Raw genomic sequence first — 20,000 nt, 5'->3', positions numbered from 1 at the left:
AAGATGTACGGTACTTAAGATGTACAGTACTTAAGATGTATAGTACTTAAGATGTAAAGTACTTAAGATGTAAAGTACTTAAGATGTACAGTACTTTAGATGTACAGCACTTAAGATGCACTGTACTTAAGCTGTACAATACTTTAGATGTACAGTACTTTAGATGTACTTAAGATGTACAATACTTAAGATGTACAGTACTTAAGATGTACAGTACTTATGTACAGTACTTAAGATGTATAGTACTTTAGATGTACAGTACTTAAGATGTACAGTACTTATGTACAGTACTTAAGATGTATAGTACTTTAGATGTACAGTACTTAAGATGTACTGTACTTAAGATGTACAATACTTCAGATGTACAGTACTTTAGATGTACTTAAGATGTACAATACTTTAGATGTACAGTACTTATGTACAGTACTTAAGATGTACAGTACTTAAGATGTAAAGTACTTTAGAGGTGCAGTACTTTAGATGTACAGTACTTAAGATGTAAAGTACTTTAGAAGTACAGTACTTAAGATGTACAGTACTTAAGATGTACAGTACTTAAGATGTAAAGTACTTTAGAGGTGCAGTACTTTAGATGTACAGTACTTTAGATGTACAGTACTTAAGATGTAAAGTACTTTAGAGGTGCAGTACTTGAGATGTAAAGTACTTTAGAGGTACAGTACTTAAGATGTACAATACTTTCCACAACATGACGAGGGAGGTAATCACACCAGAAACAACTCAAGGCCGTCTACTTTACATGCACACATCTGAAGGGGAAACGAAAAAACGATGTTTCGGCGCGACTTACTTCCATCCGTGTCCTCTGTGTCTTCAGGCGGGAGGTCCACCTCCTCACTCTTCTCATCTAAAGGGGGCTCCTGTGATGGCATGACTGGATCCTGAGAGTAGAAACGCAAATAACCACCATAGCACATGGTCTCACTCATTCCATAGAGTACATCATGAGCACATCATGACGACCGTAGGTCCTGAAAGATACTGTGAGAAGGAGGCTTTGCAGAGGTAACCTATTTAACACAATTAAGAGAGATTTCAAGATAAAGGTCCATCTCTTGACCCAGCAGCTAATCATCTCATGGGGTTTATCTATCACACAGTGACTGTGAAGCAAGCCATTCTAATCAAGAAGGACATCGCAGATTTTGCATTTCAATGCGAACTGTTGTTGAAAGGGCCATGGTCAGATGACATTAAAGGTAGACTACAGGATATGATGTCACGCCCGTGAAAACAGAGCAACTTTCATCCAACATGGTGTCGTACAACAAGAGCAAACGAAACGGTTGTTTCACCGCCCTGCGATATAAGATGTCAGAGAGCGTGCGCCGATCGCATTCAACTCGACGATGTCATCTCCCTTCTCTGAAATGTCTTTGGTTTGGATTTCCATTTTTTTTTACCTTGGATTCATGCTCTGTTCACTAGTATGTTGCATCTGTCTCTGGCAGCCCCCTGCTGGTTTGACTATGGCGTTGTATATCCCAGAGTCTACCTTTAAAGACACAACTCATGAGCTTAGCATTATAAGGTTCTATCTCCGTTTAGGGTAGTTCAGAGATATTGAGCGTCAAAGTTTTTACATTCCATTATGTTTTGTGAGATGGAACCTTTGTATTTTATTTATTACTAACTAAAAAATGTCAATTTGTTTAAGATATCACCACACAGGCATTAATAAACACCTAATGGATCAGATTATGTAAAAAACAAAATTTTGACAAAAATGGAGATAGAACCTTATAATTCTAACGTCACGATTTGGCACCGTGTTCGCTCTGAATGCTCAATACAGTGACCCTAAGGAAGGACGCATGGCGTCTTTATGCCAGTAGTCTATCATTAGATCGACCCTTGTGTCTCAGTATAACCTGAATTGATTCATTGATTCATATTGATACAGTATCTAAATTGCTGAATTTTTACCAAAAATATTTGTATGCACATTTCTCGTCAGAGAATGGTCCGAAAATGTAATTATTGGAGGTAAAAGAGCCTCGTTGATATCCTAAGCAATATTTAACTGACTTCCTGGATCTCATGGTGATGTTTTTTTTTGTTAAACAGGAAGTCAATCAGAGTTTTGCTACAAGGATATCTATGCTACAAGGATATAACTTTGGATATGGTTGAATACGAGCATGTGTATAGTATAGCATGTTGCTATACAGTATACTATAGCACTTTGCCTGAGGATGATGGATTTACTGAATGGTCATACTCACCATATGTAACTGAATGGTCATACTCACCATATGTTACTGAATGGTCATACTCACCATATTGCGACGTTAGAATTATAAGGTTCTATCTAAGAAGATATTGGTCAAAATTGACCAATATTTTTTGTTCAAAATTGAGTTTTTTACATAATCTGATCCATTAGGTGTTTATTAATGCCTGTGTGGTGTTATTTTTAAAATGTTGAAATGTTTGAGTTAGTAATTAATAAAATACAAAGGTTCCATCTCATAAAACATAATGGAATGTAAAAACCTTGACGCTCAATATCTCTGAACTACCCTAAACGGAGATAGAACCTAATAATTCTAAGCTCACAATATGTTACTGAATGGTCATACTCACCATATGCCTTTGGCAGGTCAGAGGGACGAGTTTGTGACAGCGCTTATGGACCAGCAGTTTGCAGTTGATACACTTGTAGCCCTGCCTTCCCAGCCCCCATATCCTTTCACTGCAGTGGCCACAGTAAGCTTTCTGTAAGACAGACACAAGACAGACAGGAGCGTTACACTCCCATCCTCCGTCAGACCCTCAGATAACGGCTGACACTCAACAACAAGTGAGAAGCCAAGAAGGATCAATGGATGACAGACGATGCAGGCAGACACATGCACCTAGAGATGACCCTCATGCACCTACAGGTGGCCCTCATGACCATCATGACCATCATGCACCTAGAGATGACCATCATGACCACCATGCACCTGGAGATGACCATCATGCACCTGGAGATGACCATCATGCACCTAGAGATGACCATCATGACCACCATGCACCTGGAGATGACCATCATGCACCTGGAGATGACCATCATGCACCTGGAGATGACCATCATGCACCTAAAGATGACCATCATGCACCTAGAGATGACCATCATGCACCTAAAGATGACCATCATGCACCTAGAGATGACCATCATGCACCTAGAGATGACCATCATGCACCTAGAGATGACCATCATGCACCTGGAGATGACCATCATGCACCTAGAGATGACCATCATGCACCTAGAGATGACCATCATGCACCTAGAGATGACCATCATGCACCTATAGATGACCATCATGCACCTAGAGATGACCATCATGCACCTGGAGATGACCATCATGCACCTATAGATGACCATCATGCACCTATAGATGACCATCATGCACCTAGAGATGACCATCATGCACCTATAGATGACCATCATGCACCTAGAGATGACCATCATGACCCTCATGCACCTAGAGATGACCATCATGCACCCACATTTCGTTGTTTGGTACCTGTACTATATCAATGACAATAAAGACCATTCATTCATTCATTCATTCATCATAGAGATGACCATCATGCACCTAGAGATGACCATCATGACCACCATGCACCTAGAGATGACCATCATGCACCTATAGATGACCATCATGCACCTATAGATGACCATCATGCACCTATAGATGACCATCATGCACCTGGAGATGACCATCATGCACCTATAGATGACCATCATGCACCTGGAGATGACCATCATGCACCTATAGATGACCATCATGCACCTAGAGATGACCATCATGCACCTGTAGATGACCATCATGACCATCATGGACAGGGTGGTGGAGTGAGGTGATACTTACACATGTAGCATATTCTACAGGCTGTAAAGTCTACAGAGGAACCCTCAAGAATCAGCTGACTTCCTATAGAGTAGTGTAGTAGTGTAGTAGATTGATACTTGTTTGGTTAGTTGGATGATGGGCTCTCTGCCTCTTCTTGTTAATTTAGTTGGAGCAAACCACTATCATTATTTAGATGAAGCAAACCACTATAATTATTTTGTCAGAGCAAACCACTATCATTATTTAGTTAAAGCAAACCACTACCTCCTTTGGACACGTCTTTATTTTGTCTCAAACACCATGCGCCAGACACTACAAGATAAACATCTGTCACCATAGAGACTATCAGGGGACAATCACTCGGGGACTTATGTCTACCACAGCATATTGACAAACAGGAACTCAAAAGGAATGTTTACTAACAGTCTAAGCAGTACAGTGCCTAAGTCAAAGAGCTGTTCCCATGGTGATGCTGTCGAGACACTTCAAAGCTTCCCTAGCCCCCCCACACTGACTCGACAAGAGATGTTTGGGTGAGTTATAAATAAATCAAGCCACCCGCTTTAATTTGTCAAAAAAATCTGTTTTCCAAACTCAGAACAGACAGCAGGGGAGTAATTAACAGGCCTTTTCTAAGGTGGGAACATTTTCAAGACAGACGCTCAACACTCCCTGTCAGACTTTGGGGAGAGAGTTTCCATAGCAGAGAAAACACAAGGGATAATATATAATAATATATGCTCTTTGTTCTTAAAGAGAGGCAGACATCTTAAAGATGCGGCTTTGACTCTCTTGGTGTGTTTCGACAGACACTAACAACATTACACCATTGGGCTCAATGAAACACTTGTTCTGGGGGTCGTTTTTATTTTACCATGACTTAAGAGTCCACAGCACATACGTAATGAGTGAGCGCATCAATACTTAAGAGACTAAATCGTCCCCAAGCAGTTTAGGACATAGCCTAGGTTGGCACACTGAGTGGTGTGAGAACATTTCTCCCAAGAAGGCACCTCTCTCTCACAAACTGTTGGGTGAGTAAATCCTATCCCCTGAATAGGCAGCAGTCATCCCAGGGCCCCAAATGACCACCTCTTCAGCCAGCTCACTGTCACTTTTAACATGGCTAATACACTTCCTACGACCTGGCCTTTACCAGAGCCATAAAACCCAGCCATTCCATGCTGCTAAGCACGGAGAAAGCCGGGGAAGCAATGTGGAACGAATCCCATTTAAAGTGCATTAGCTCAGCAGGCAGCAGGCCTCGAGTCAGAGCAGTGAAATCAACCTTTGAGGCGTCCTTGACTGGCCCGCAACAATTCCCCAGAGTGCGCTGTCATGTACGAGGCATTTGCCATCCCTGGATTGTGGTATGCTAAACTCTATTTAACACAGAGGGAATGTGTTAACTTCTAATGATGTACATGATAGCTGTTATGAGTGTGTTATAGCTGTTATCAGTGTGTTATCAGTGTGTTATAACTGTTATCAGTGTGTTATAGCGGTTATCAGTGTGTTATAGCTGTTATCAGTGTGTTATGGCTGTTATCAGTGTGTTATAGCGGTTATCAGTGTGTTATAGCTGTTATCAGTGTGTTATAGCTGTTATCAGTGTGTTATCAGTGTGTTATGGCTGTTATCAGTGTGTGTTATAGCTGTTATCAGTGTGTGTTATAGATGTTATCAGTGTGTTATAGCTTTTATCAGTGTGTTATAGCTTTTATCAGTGTGTTATAGCTGTTATCAGTGTGTTATGGCTGTTATCAGTGTGTGTTATAGATGTTATCAGTGTGTGTTATAGATGTTATCAGTGTGTTATAGCTGTTATCAGTGTGTGTTATAGCTTATTAGTTACCGTATCCGGTTTTTGGCATAGGACAAAAATTGCAATGAAGAACCCACTCGATATCACCAACAGTTTTACATTCACTAAATACCTACAGTTTGTTAGCAAACTTGGGGGGGTGGGTAGTATTTTTATTTATTTATTCATATTTATTTATTTAATATAATTTTTAAGTGGGCGTGTCCCTTTCGGTACTCCAACAAATAAATAGCCATGTGTTCGTTGATAAGACTGCTGCCATCAAGGACTACTCACAGAGAAAGTTTCGTCGATCAACATATTATTTATGGGACTGTGTTCTGTCGATACGTCTTCTGCTTTGTTTTTGGGTTAGCAACGCCCCCACCCTGGACTCCTTCAAATCCGCCCTTAAAACCCATCTGTTCACCAAGGCCTTTGGCCCCTAGTCACTGTTTCTGTTTTGCTTTGTTTGTTTTCTGTTTTGTCTGTCTGACCATTTCCTCCACAACTGTAAAGCGTCCTTGGGTTTTATGAAAGGCGCTATACAAATCCAAGTTATTATTATTATTATTAATAATAATGTTTTGTGGAATCAAAAATAATGATTAATTAATTGATTTGTAGACTTGCTGTAGAATAATACTGTGGATTTAAATGATTTCACTAGCCTACTTCTTACAGTACAGGATGACTTCAACAAGTACAATACACTATCGTTCATGAGGGTCTATGGAAAGCATGCGCCTACACCATAGAAGTGTCCACACCTCTGACCTGAAATGTGTGTTGCAGTATGACGAAGGTGAGAGGTTCTGAGAGATGAGACCTTGATGTGAGTCACCAGCACTTCAGGTATTTGTCATTGTCATTGTATTAGCAATTCTATTTTATCAACATTGTAGTATTTCGTAAAAATGGTGTGTTGGTAACAGTGGGCAATCATTTTAAATGTACTGTATTCTATTTTTATTACAGCTTTGATAACCAGATGGGATGGGAAAGAACTACACCAAAGTCCCACTAGATGCTTTATGGACTATAATGATTAATGCATACACACGGACACAACATTATTATTTTTTTACCATTATATTATTGTATTGTGTATAATGGGATGTAATAAACGTTTGGCACACATGACAATAACAAATCATGAATCTTGAATTATGATTAATATTATTATTATTATTATTATTTAGCAATTTAAACATCTAAGTTTGTTTCCTGAGGGTTAGCTGACAACCCCACTGACAGATGACAGGTAGATAATGACAGGTAGTGTAATGAGGGAGTGGTTGTCTTGAGGGAGTGGTTGGGGTGGAGTTAACCAGCTATTGTTCCCACCCATTACCTACCTGTGAAAAATGGCTGTGAATACTTTGAGGCCAAATTTCTTGGTTGATTTGGGGGTATCAACATTCAAATATGCATAACTTCTTCCGATTTCAATGTACGACACACCATTTGAAAGCTTACAATCTACCCTTTCATAATCTGGAAAAAACTGAAAAATTACGTTACCAGACTTGCAGACCTTTTCATCAGATCCTGTCACATATAGCTGTTATATCAGTGTGTTATAGCTGTTATCAGTGTGTGTAATGGGTACTATTGTTATGTGCTCCAGCCAGGTGGGAGTCACCAAGATGCCAATGGTGAGGTTGTAAAAGGAAGAAAGGATAAGAGGAAGTGAGGATGAGAGGAAGAGAGGAAGAGAGGATGAGAGGATGAGAGGATGAGAGGCTTTTATCGATGCTTTTATCTGAGTAGAGTAGACAACCTTCCAAGTCATGCAGATGTCTGCAAAATAGACTTGAGCAGATAAGCTGTCGGAGTCACTGCCTGCTGCAAACAGATTGTATTTTTCAGCAATATTCTTGCAGGCGTAATACTCTATAGAAGCGCTACTTATTACATTTCTCATAAAACACTTCCAACTGGTGAAATGAAGATAAAAACATCACACATTCAGGGTGGCAGGTAGCCTAGAGGTTAGAGAGGCCGACTAGCAATCGGAAGGTATCTGGTTCGATCCCAGCCTCATGAGGAAGCTGAATGTGAGCTAAGCTGGGGTCTTGGAGGGTTGCTGGCATCATATCTGAGTTGCCTACCACTGCCGTTGTGCCCTTGAGCAAGGCACTTAATCCCTAATTGCTCCAGGGGCGCTGACTATGCCTGACCCTGTGCCTAGAGCAAAAAACACATTTCGTTGTACTGCAATGACAAAAAGGTTGAATCTAATCTAATCTAAAAAACATTCAAACTGTATGTTATGAAGGTAGCTGGTTTGAACCAGGTAGGGTACACGTGACAGCTATACACAAGTACACTGCACCAAAGACCCAAACAGCAGAATTCTGCTGCCAACTTGAGAGACAATCTCTCAAACTTCAGATACAAAAATGCTCATGAATGCAATGATTATATCTCACATAACATACTGTATAACAAGCTGGCGGCAAGCTAGTTCATCCACACTGAAGCCCATGGAATCACTATATAAACAGTCAATGAAAACATTGGACAGGATGCCTATTAGACACCATCACTGCAGTATCCTAAGGAAACACAACCTCTCGAGTTGGGAAAACATCATTACATTTGCTAATCTCTGTTTAGTCTTTAGAATTCTACACAACCTTGCACCTCCTCCACTCTGTGCCTTCATTACACCACTGCCACAGTTAATTCCACCAGAGATACTGTGAGCGGAGACTCCTCCATCACATTCAGAATGAGCACATTCAGCCAGACTGGCTGGAAAACATAAGAAAGTGCACCCCCTACAGATAATAAAAGGCAATTTGTGTATTCTAGAACAAATATGCAATGGATTTGAAAACCCAAATAAAGTCGTTTGTGTCTTACAGGGTCTGCTTCGGTCTCAGTGGAGAGTTGAACTGACGTGTCTTTTGTTTGGGTTTTGTTTTCTGGCGTACTGAACAGAGAAACATTAACAAGACAGTAAGTGTCAATCATTTTACTAATGGTGCACTTGGAGCTTGTGAAACGGAATACATTGGGATACATCACATTGCAGAAGAGCTTCCATTATGTCTAATGGGGTTGGATTCACAAAAAATCGTTCTCCTCTTCAACAGAGGCAAATGAGAGAGCTAGAGTGTAGGGGGGGAGACAGAGAGGGGAACAGGAGGGAGAGAGAGATTGAGAGAGAGAGAGAGAGATGGGGGTGGGGGGGAGACAGAGCGGGGGAACTGGAAAGAGAGAGAGAGAGAGAGAGAGAGAGAGAAAGAGATGAGGGGGAAGAGAAAAACCTGACCTACTTTTACTACGTGTTTATATGTTGGGAAACTGTGGTGAGAAGCTGCACCAACCAGGGTGCAAACCTGCCATAGCAACAATCACACTGCCAACTCCAACACCATCCTCTGGTGATGCACACCAGTATCTACCTCACAGCTATCACAACTAACATGCTGTAGGTGGCCATCATGTTTTTACAGCTACAATAACATGCCTGTCAGTGAACAGTTACAGACAAACAATAACATCAGGACCAGGACACATTGTTCACGGACATGGAAGTCACTGCCAACGATATCAATGAAATCTCGATGAAAAAGCCATGGCTCAAACATGAAAGCCTCTTCAAATAGAAGAGGTAATGGCTCTTCATCAGTGGAAGAGGTAATGGCAGTCCAGTGAAAGTGAGTGACCACAGCACACTGTTGAGTAGGCTGATTAGCGCACTCCACTAACCCTCTGTCTAGATTAGATTACATTCAACTTTATTGTCATTGCAGAGTACCAGAGTATCAGACAACGAAATGCAGTTCAGCATCTAACCAGAAGTGCAAATAGTAATATATATGCCATTTAGCTGACACTTTAATCCAAAGCGACTTACATTGCAGTGAGTGTATACATTTTTCAGTATGGTCCCAGCGGGAATCATACCCACGATCTCTACTCCTTCTACTCTTGCTCTACCGACTGAGCTATAAGTGATAGGTACAGTATGGCAAGTACGGAAGTTAGAGGTATAAAAAGGAGATGGGTAGAAGTAAGCTATGTACAGTACAGATGTATATAGAGGCTATATCAAAAAGGGGTATGTACAAATGTGCACAAATATGGTATGTGCAAAGGTAGTATTTGCAAACAGCAGTAGTGCAAAGGGTAATTGATTGTTCACGTTGACCAGGGGTGTGTGCAGCCAGCAGTAGCGTAGTAGTGTCTAGTCTAGTCATCCCCCCAGGGCCACGTCCATCCTCAGCCACGGTCAGGGATCAACTTTACTAACCTCCACAACTAACCTCCACAACTAACCTCCACAACTAACCTCCACTACTAACCTCTACTACTAACCTCTACTACTAACCTCTACTACTAACCTCTACTACCAACCTCTACTACTAACCTCTACTACTAACCTCTACTACTAACCTCTACTACTAACCTCCACTACTAACCTCCACAACTAACCTCTACTACTAACCTCTACTACTAACCTCTACAACTAACCTCTACTACTAACCTCTACTACTAACCTCGACTACTAACCTCTACTACTAACCTCTACTACTAACCTCTACTACTAACCTCTACTACTAACCTCTACTACTAACCTCCACTACTAACCTCCACTACTAACCTCGACTACTAACCTCTACTACTAACCTCTACTACTAACCTCTACTACTAACCTCCACTACTAACCTCTACTACTAACCTCCACTACTAACCTCCACTACTAACCTCGACTACTAACCTCTACTACTAACCTCTACTACTAACCTCTACTACTAACCTCTACTACTAACCTCTACTACTAACCTCTACTACTAACCTCTACTACTAACCTCTACAACTAACCTCTACTACTAACCTCTACTACTAACCTCTACTACTAACCTCTACTACTAACCTCTACTACTAACCTCTACTACTAACCTCTACTACTAACCTCTACTACTAACCTCTACTACTAACCTCTACAACTAACCTCCACTACTAACCTCTACTACTAACCTCTACTACTAACCTCTACTACTAACCTCTACTACTAACCTCTACTACTAACCTCCACTACTAACCTCCACTACTAACCTCCACTACTAACCTCTACTACTAACCTCTACTACTAACCTCCACTACTAACCTCTACTACTAACCTCTACTACCAACCTCTACAACTAACCTCTACTACTAACCTCCACTACTAACCTCTACTACTAACCTCTACTACCAACCTCTACTACTAACCTCCACTACTAACCTCTACTACTAACCTCGACTAATAACTAGGGCTGGGACTTAAACGTGTTAATTTCGATTAATTAATTTCCCAAAAAATTACGCATTAACTTTTTTAACGCATTTTAATCCGTTTTTTTTTTTTTTTTTTACCATTTTAGATGGCACTTGTGACTATGTTAAACTGTTGGTCTGTTTATTATTTTGACCAATGATATTTGGGTGGGTATGGGAGGGAGGGGAGGGTTAGTGTAACATTAGATTAGGTACATTGTGTGATCTGTTGGTCTGTGTAGCTAAAATAAACAGGATGTTGCTGCTTTAAACGTATGTATATGTCTATTAATTGATTCACTCGTATACTGAATCGCCATTTGAATTTAAAACTGTTGCTTCTTGTGTCAAATATTGATATGCGATTAAAATGCGATTCATTTTGATTACTTAATTACAAAGCCTCTAATTAATTAGATACATTTCTTTAATCGTGTCCCACCTCTACTACTAACCTTACCCAGCCATCACAACACAGCTACCATGACTACCCTTACCCAGCCATCACAACACAGCTACCATGACTCAGTGAGCACCTTCACAGACAGGACAGCCTCAGGTCTCCGCCTTCACAGAGACAGGACAGCCTCAGGTCATCACCTTCACAGAGACAGGACAGCCTCAGGTCTTCACAGAGACAGGACAGCCTCAGGTCATCACCTTCACAGAGACAGGACAGCCTCAGGTCTCCGCCTTCACAGAGACAGGACAGCCTCAGGTCTTCACCGTCACAGAGACAGGACAGCCTCAGGTCTTCACAGAGACAGGACAGCCTCAGGTCTGCACAGAGACAGGACAGTCTCAGGTCTTCACAGAGACAGGACAGCCTCAGGTCATCACCTTCACAGAGACAGGACAGCCTCAGGTCTTCACAGAGACAGGACAGCCTCAGGTCTTCACAGAGACAGGACAGCCTCAGGTCATCACCTTCACAGAGACAGGACAGCCTCAGGTCTTCACAGAGACAGGACAGCCTCACCTTCACAGAGACAGGACAGCCTCAGGTCTTCACCTTCACAGAGACAGGACAGCCTCAGGTCTTCACAGAGACAGGACAGCCTCAGGTCTTCACAGAGACAGGACAGCCTCAGGTCTTCACAGAGACAGGACAGCCTCAGGTCTTCACCTTCACAGAGACAGGACAGCCTCAGGTCTTCACAGAGACAGGACAGCCTCAGGTCTTCACAGAGACAGGACAGCCTCAGGTCTTCACAGAGACAGGACAGCCTCAGGTCTGCACCTTCACAGGACAGCCTCACCTTCACAGAGACAGGACAGCCTCAGGTCTTCACAGAGACAGGACAGCCTCAGGTCTTCACAGAGACAGGACAGCCTCAGGTCTTCACAGAGACAGGACAGCCTCAGGTCTTCACAGAGACAGGACAGCCTCAGGTCTTCACAGAGACAGGACAGCCTCAGGTCTTCACAGAGACAGGACAGCCTCAGGTCTTCACAGAGACAGGACAGCCTCAGGTCTTCACAGAGACAGGACAGCCTCAGGTCTTCACAGAGACAGGACAGCCTCAGGTCTTCACAGAGACAGGACAGCCTCAGGTCTTCACAGAGACAGGACAGCCTCAGGTCTTCACAGAGACAGGACAGCCTCAGGTCTTCACCTTCACAGACAGGACAGCCTCAGGTCTTCACAGAGACAGGACAGCCTCAGGTCTTCACCTTCACAGAGACAGGACAGCCTCAGGTCTTCACAGAGACAGGACAGCCTCACCTTCACAGAGACAGGACAGCCTCAGGTCTTCACAGAGACAGGACAGCCTCAGGTCTTCACAGAGACAGGACAGCCTCAGGTCTTCACCTTCACAGACAGGACAGCCTCAGGTCTTCACAGAGACAGGACAGCCTCAGGTCTTCACCTTCACAGAGACAGGACAGCCTCAGGTCTTCACAGAGACAGGACAGCCTCACCTTCACAGAGACAGGACAGCCTCAGGTCTTCACAGAGACAGGACAGCCTCAGGTCTTCACAGAGACAGGACAGCCTCAGGTCTCCACCTTCACAGAGACAGGACAGCCTCAGGTCTGCACCTTCACACAGACAGGACAGCCTCAGGTCTTCACAGAGACAGGACAGTCTCAGGTCTCCACCTTCACAGAGACAGGACAGCCTCAGGTCTTCACAGAGACAGGACAGCCTCAGGTCTTCACAGACACAGGACAGCCTTGAAGCCAGAATGGACACCGGGCATTAAGCCTTAAGACTAGACAGCTCCAACACTACAACAAAGAGAGATAGTCCTCCACCAGACCCCTGTGGTCCAACACAACAGAAAAAGTGTCTGATTTGTCTGTCTGAGTGTGTGTATGTGTGTGTGTGTGTGTGTGTGTGTGTGTGTGTGTGTGTGTGTGTGCGTGTGTGTTTGTGTGCGTGTGTGTTTGTGTGTGTGCTTGCGCGCGTGCGTGCAAGGTTGGGAAAATATGTGTCACAACAAGGTCACCATAAAATAGGCCACACATCCAGCACATCTTGAATTATGCATCAACATCCAGAAAGCTCCGCTGCAGGAGTGACTTGATTTTCTCAATCTATTATTCAACCACAGCGTGCTGGTGAATGACTTTACTACTCCACGCAGGAGGAACTCCAGGGTCCCCAGAGCACTGCTCCCTCTCAGAAGACTGTCTGTCGGCCGGCGCACAACAAGCAAACTAGCTCTCAAGCAACGGTCTGAACTCATGTCGTCCTCCGAAGGGTTAGGTTTAGGACTAGCCCAAGGGTTAGGGTTAGGACTAGCCCAAGGGTTAGGGTGAGGACATGACCATGCAAACTGCATCCAAACAATCCAGACATAGTAGAAGACATGTGACACGTTCTAGTCTTTTGGCCCGCATGTCGGCAACCAATCAAAATGTTCACACTTTTCTTTTGAAACACGGAACTACGTTTGAGAATCACAACACAAACTCGCTAGTCAAGCCAAAATACTGCAACGCAATGGATTGGGTGAGTAATCCCCACTGCTACCTAGTTAACTATAACACTACTTTACATTGGTAGCAGGCTCACAAAACAAGCTGTGTTAGTTGACTAGCGATGTGTCATTGATTTTCGACGCGGAAAGCTATTCACATCCTTTCGAAAGAAAAGTCTGATCATTACATCAGATCCCGACATGAGGACCAAAGCATTAGAACGTGACACATAGAGATATGATGCAGACAGGAAGCAATTAAACAGGATCAAGTTGTCCCGACATTGATCTAATGTCTACGGCCCTCTCTCATGGTTTAAGATTCTAAGATCTGTGCATGAGGAAAGCATCTAGCACCAGGACCAAGCTCCGGACCTGGGGTGATAGGGCCTTTTCAGCCGCAGCCCCGTCCCTCTGGAACGCCCTCCCCAACCACATCAGACAGGCCAACACCCTCCCAACATTTAAACAGGCCCTCAAAACCCACCTCTTCAAGCTCGCCTTCACCAGTTACCCCTCTCCCCCTCCCCTTCCCATGTGTTCCCAGCACTACCTTAATTAGGCCCCTATACTTTCTTTCTCTATTTATTTCTTGTTTCTTTTTATTATTACTACTCGATCTTTTCAGTTTGTAAAGCGTCTATGAGTGTCTAGAAAAGCGCTATATAAGTCTAATGTATTATTATTATTATTATTATTATTATTATTATCTACTCACCCTGTTAAAGCGCTTGGCCTGGAAAAGGTGTCCGTTGACTCTGTAGAGCTTCCTCCATCTTCTGGCCCCGCGGCGGTAGATCGATTCTAGGAGAGAGAGAAAGCGGTTGTACAACAGCTGCATATCTGGATGTCAGGGAGCGAGGGATCAATGGAGAAATGGTGAGAGAGGGATGGTAGGAGGTTGAGGTATCACCAAATAAGAGGAAACAGATACTGTATGAGTAATGGAGAGAAAGAGAGAGAGAGAGAGAGAGAGAGAGAGAGAGAGAGAGAGAGGTTGAGAATGCTAAAGCCCTGAGCTGCCCTGCCCTTCTAGCCTACTGAACACTCTAACACTCTGAAGGCTCTATCAAGGTGGGGGTGGAGAAATCCATCAAGCTCCACTGAGATAGACATGCATGCTCCCACATTCTCTCTCTCTCTCTCTCTCTCTCTCTCTCTCTCTCTCTCTCTCTCTCTCTCTCTCTCTCTCTCTCTCTCTCTCTCTCTCTCTCTCTCTCTCTCTCTCTCTCTCTCTCTCTCTCTCTCTCTCTCTCTCTCTCTCTCTCTCTCTCTCTCTCCTCTCTCTCCCTCTCTCCCTCTCCCTCTCTCTCCCTCTCCCTCTCTCTCCCTCTCTCTCTCTCTCTCCATCCCACCCTCCATCTATCCCCAATTCCCTCATTCTCTTGAAACCTCTCACCCTAATTTCTCTCATACTCCCTAGCTGCTCCTTCCTACCTCCCTCCATCCATCCCTCCCTCCCTCCACCCTCTGTTCTGTTCTCTTCCTCCTCTCTCCCTCGAGGTGTGGGTCCTATTAATTCTCCATTATGTGTTGAATTCAAATGAGTCTGCAAAGGTGCAGGCTATTAATACACTGATGTCATCTATTAATAAACTGCTATAGGTGTAAACAAGGACGTATCAATCTATTAGCACAAGGAGATAGCATTGTTCCACCCTCCCTTTACACAAGGAGATTCCTGTTTTAAAGAGTTTCATGTTTGGGATGCTCTCTCTGACGACATACGGTCCATCTCTCTGATCATTATCAACCATATACAGAGGTAAAGAGAGAGAGAGAGAGAGAAGGAGGTAAAGAGAGAGAGAGACGGAGGTAAAGAGAGAGAGAGAAGGAGGTAAAGATGTATAGGAATCATCAGTGCTTCTGAAGAGGTTTTAGAGAATATTTTGTTCAAAAAGATTCTTCCAGAAACCACTGTTCACAAAGATACATGTCCCATACAACAACAAAAAACTAAAACAGAACACTCCACTCCCCCTTCCACCCGGCTGACTATCGGACAGTGCACGTGGGACAGTGCACGTGGGGCCTACACATGCTTAATGCCTTAGTGCACGTAGGGCCTACACATGCTTAATGCTGATATGCCTAACTGGCATTTGTGCTGGGTAATATCATGAGGAGATCCACTGTTAGTGTTTAAAAGGAGGATCAGCATGAGTATGAACTCAAACATCAGAGGATGTCATGAGATGATGCAATGAGGTAGGAACTTCTGATACAACCAGACAACAGTTGATGGAACCACAATTCACCACATTGAGAATTCATCCTGGACGATAACTGATACAGCCTAAATGACGATACTAATGATGTCAGATATGCCATAATGATGATGTCAGATGTGCTTACATGTGTCTCATTCCCAGCAGCAAGATTGTGTTCCATGAGATCAACACGTTTCTTCTTTGCCACAACTGAGACACAGTCATTACCAGTCAAACAGATACATCACACTGCAAAGGCCTTGTTAGCGGTAGTCTGTGATTGTCAGTTTTAACTCTGATGGCACATATAAAACAAATCAAATCTTTAATTAGAATGGAAACAAGGGAATTTATGTTCAAATATGATTTAGCTGTTGAGCTCCTAATTAGGACATGGAATAGGAAGTGATATTGTTGACAGGGGAAGTGATGTCAGCAGCCTGCTTCTCAGCACTACAGTGTTTACAATTCAAGCACCCCCCCACTAATATACCAGAATAACATTGACATTTACATTTTGGGCATTTAGCAGAGGCCTTATTCCAAAGTGACTTACAACAAATACATTTGACTAAGTAAGTGAGTCATCTATCCACCAGTCTTAGTAGGAAGTCCATCTAAGCTCAATCCAAGGGCCATTTTCAGTTGTCATGCTCGAAGAAGGAAACATTTTGATTGTATTTTTTCCACACGAATGTCCAATAATAATAATAATAATAATAATAATAATAATAATAATTATTATTATTATTATAATGATAATAATAATCATAATAATAATAAAATATCACAAAATCATCCCTGGTATAATTGATTGTGTATGGTTTTCGGGGACAGGTTAACTTCTGTCTACTACCCTGAGCCTGCCCAGTAATACTCACCCTCCCAGTAACCCTCTTTCATTTCCACCCTGACTGGTTTCACGGTCTGGGGGGTAGGGGGGGGGGGGGTCTGCGGTGGGCACGCCCGGCCCCCCCGCCCCCAAAAAAGAAATCCTCACTCACTTTGCTGCTCTCTGTTGCCATGGCAACCTCGGGTCTGTCAGACAGCGCTCGGTTACATACCATGATGATGATGATGATGCCGGTCCTTATCCTCCCCAAAATAATAGTCAATCTTAAAACAAATCTTCACACTTCTTCCCTCCCAATTAAAAAAAAAAAAACTCAAGCACTTGTCAGCAACTGCATCTCTCTCTCTCTCTGTATCTCTCTCTCTCTCTGTATCTCTCTCTCTCTCTGTATCTCTCTCTCTGTATCTCTCTCTCTGTATCTCTCTCTCTGTATCTCTCTCTCTGTCTCTCTCTCTCTGTATCTCTCTCTCTGTATCTCTCTCTCTGTATCTCTCTCTCTGTCTCTCTCTCTCTCTGTATCTCTGTCTCTGTCTCTCTCTCTCTGTCTCTCTCTCTCTGTATCTCTGTCTCTGTATCTCTCTCTCTCTCTCTTTCTGTATCTGTCTCTCTGTATCTCTCTCTCTGTATCTGTCTCTCTGTATCTCTCTCTCTGTATCTCTCTCCCTGTATCTCTCTCCCTGTATCTCTCTCCCTGTCTCTCTCTGTATCTCTCTCTGTATCTCTCTCCCTGTATCTCTCTCCCTGTCTCTCTCTCTGTATCTCTCTCTGTATCTCTCTCCCTGTATCTCTCTCCCTGTCTCTCTCTCTCTGTATCTCTCTCCCTGTATCTCTCTCTCTGTATCTCTCTCCCTGTCTCTCTCTCTCTGTATCTCTCTCTCTGTATCTCTCTCCCTGTGTATCTCTCTCTGTATCTCTCTCTCTCTGTCTCTCTCTCCCTGTATCTCTCTCCCTGTCTCTCTCTCTCTGTATCTCTCTCTCTCTCTCTCTCTGTATCTGTCTCTCTGTATCTCTCTCTCTGTATCTATCTCTCTCTGTATCTCTCTCTCTGTATCTCTCTCCCTGTATCTCTCTCTGTATCTCTCTCCCTGTCTCTCTCTCTCTCTCTGTATCTCTCTCCCTGTCTCTCTCTCTCTGTATCTCTCTCCCTGTCTCTCTCTCTCTGTATCTCTCTCCCTGTCTCTCTCTCTCTGTATCTATCTCTCTCTGTATCTCTCTCTGTATCTCTCTCCCTGTCTCTCTCTCTCTGTATCTCTCTCCCTGTCTCTCTCTCTCTGTATCTCTCTCCCTGTCTCTCTCTCTCTGTATCTCTCTCTCTCTCTGTATCTCTCTCTCTGTATCTCTCTCCCTGTCTCTCTCTCTCTCTGTATCTCTCTCCCTGTCTCTCTCTCTCTGTATCTGTCTCTCTGTATCTCTCTCTCTCTGTATCTCTCTCTCTCTGTATCTCTCTCTCTGTATCTCTCTCCCTGTCTCTCTCTCCCTGTATCTCTCTCTCTCTGTATCTGTCTCTCTGTATCTCTCTCCCTGTCTCTCTCTCTCTGTATCTCTCTCTCTCTGTATCTGTCTCTCTGTATCTCTCTCTGTATCTATCTCTCTCTGTATCTCTCTCTGTATCTCTCTCCCTGTATCTCTCTGTATCTCTCTCCCTGTATCTCTCTCTCTGTATCTCTTTCCCTGTATCTCTCTCCCTGTCTCTCTCTCTGTATCTCTCTCCCTGTATCTATCTCCCTGTATCTCTCTCCCTGTATCTCTCTCTCTGTATCTCTCTCCCTGTATCCCTCTCTCTGTATCTCTCTCCCTGTATCTCTCTCTGTATCTCTCTCCCTGTATTTCTCTCTGTATCTCACTCCCTGTATCTCTCTCTGTATCTCTCTCCCTGTATTTCTCTCTGTATCTCTCTCCCTGTATCTCACTCCCTGTATCTCTCTGTGTATCTCTCTCTGTATCTCTCTCCCTGTATCTCTCTCACTCTGTATCTCTCTCCCTGTATTTCTCTCTGTATCTCTCTCTCTGTATCTCTCTCCCTGTATTTCTCTCTGTATCTCTCTCCCTGTATCTCTCTCTGTATCTCACTCCCTGTATCTCTCTCCCTGTATCTCTCTCCTTGTATCTCTCCCTGTATCTCTCTCCTTGTATCTCTCCCTGTATCTCTCTCCCTGTATCTCTCTCCCTGTATCTCTCTCTCTGTATCTATCTCCCTGTATCTCTCTTTGTATCTCTCTCTCTGTATCTCTCTCTCTATATCTCTCTCCCTGTGGTCGGCCGTGCACAGTATTGACAATGATGGGCTTTAGCCTCGGCGTAATGATCTTCCGCTCCACTCACCCCCTTGCAGTGGAGCGAATCACTGAATGGAATATAAAACCTGTATTTTCCTCTGTACTGCCCTAACTAGACGTTGCTTTATGTGTGTTTCTAGGTGTGTGTGTGTGTGTGTGTGTGTGTGTGTGTGTGTGTGTGTGTGTGTGTGTTTGTGTGTGTGTGTGTGTGTGTGTCTCTCTCTCTGTATACAGTAGCTACAACCAAGCCGGCATGAAGAGGGTGGATAAAGGTTATGGGGAGGCACCACACCACACAACCCTGTACATGACACACACATGTACATGCAGCGGTACAGTGAGGCTGTTTCATCTAGGTGTGTTCAGGAGGGTGTTTCATCTAGGTGTGTTCAGAAGGCTTGTTTCGTGGTCTAGGGTGGTCCAGTGGTCTAGCACCACGGCCTGGGGTGGTCCAGTGGTCTAGCACCACGGTCTACAGTGCACATATGCCCATGTTGGCATGGGTTCGAATCCGGCCCATGCCCCGCTGACATGCCCTCTCTCCCTTCTTCTCCTTATCTGTCCAATGAAATGAAAAATATGAGTGGGACTGCCCCACTCAGAAAAAAATACTTTAAAAAAAGAAGGGTCTGTTTCATCTAGGTGTGTTCAGAATGTTCCGGAGGGCTGTACCTCTCAGCCGCTGTCGCCTGGTCAGGGTGATGGATGTCCCAGCCTCTGATTCCATTTCCTCTGATTATCAAAAGCAGCTGTTTTAGATGTCAGCAATGAGCGATGGCGGCCACATGAATGA

The 20,000-nt window shown here is 43.6% G+C and overlaps 1 protein-coding gene across 1 annotated transcript in view; it reads right to left on the bottom strand.

Moving 5' to 3' along the window:
- prkcz (protein kinase C, zeta) overlaps window positions 1-20,000 on the bottom strand; it is a gene marked incomplete at both ends in the record, with an annotated part of 142,410 nt that overhangs the window by 39,719 nt on the left and 82,691 nt on the right. Inside the window, 3 exons of the mRNA XM_080534026.1 lie at window positions 812-902; window positions 2,608-2,739; window positions 14,587-14,672. Coding sequence (XP_080390152.1) covers window positions 812-902; window positions 2,608-2,739; window positions 14,587-14,672 — 309 coding nt within the window. The remainder of the gene's footprint in view (window positions 1-811; window positions 903-2,607; window positions 2,740-14,586; window positions 14,673-20,000) is intronic.

Source organism: Nansenia antarctica (genome assembly GCF_963989245.1).
Source record: "Nansenia antarctica genome assembly, chromosome: 6".
In the NCBI taxonomy this organism is placed as follows: domain Eukaryota; kingdom Metazoa; phylum Chordata; class Actinopteri; order Argentiniformes; family Microstomatidae; genus Nansenia; species Nansenia antarctica.
This window is presented reverse-complemented; position numbering and strand designations above follow the sequence as displayed.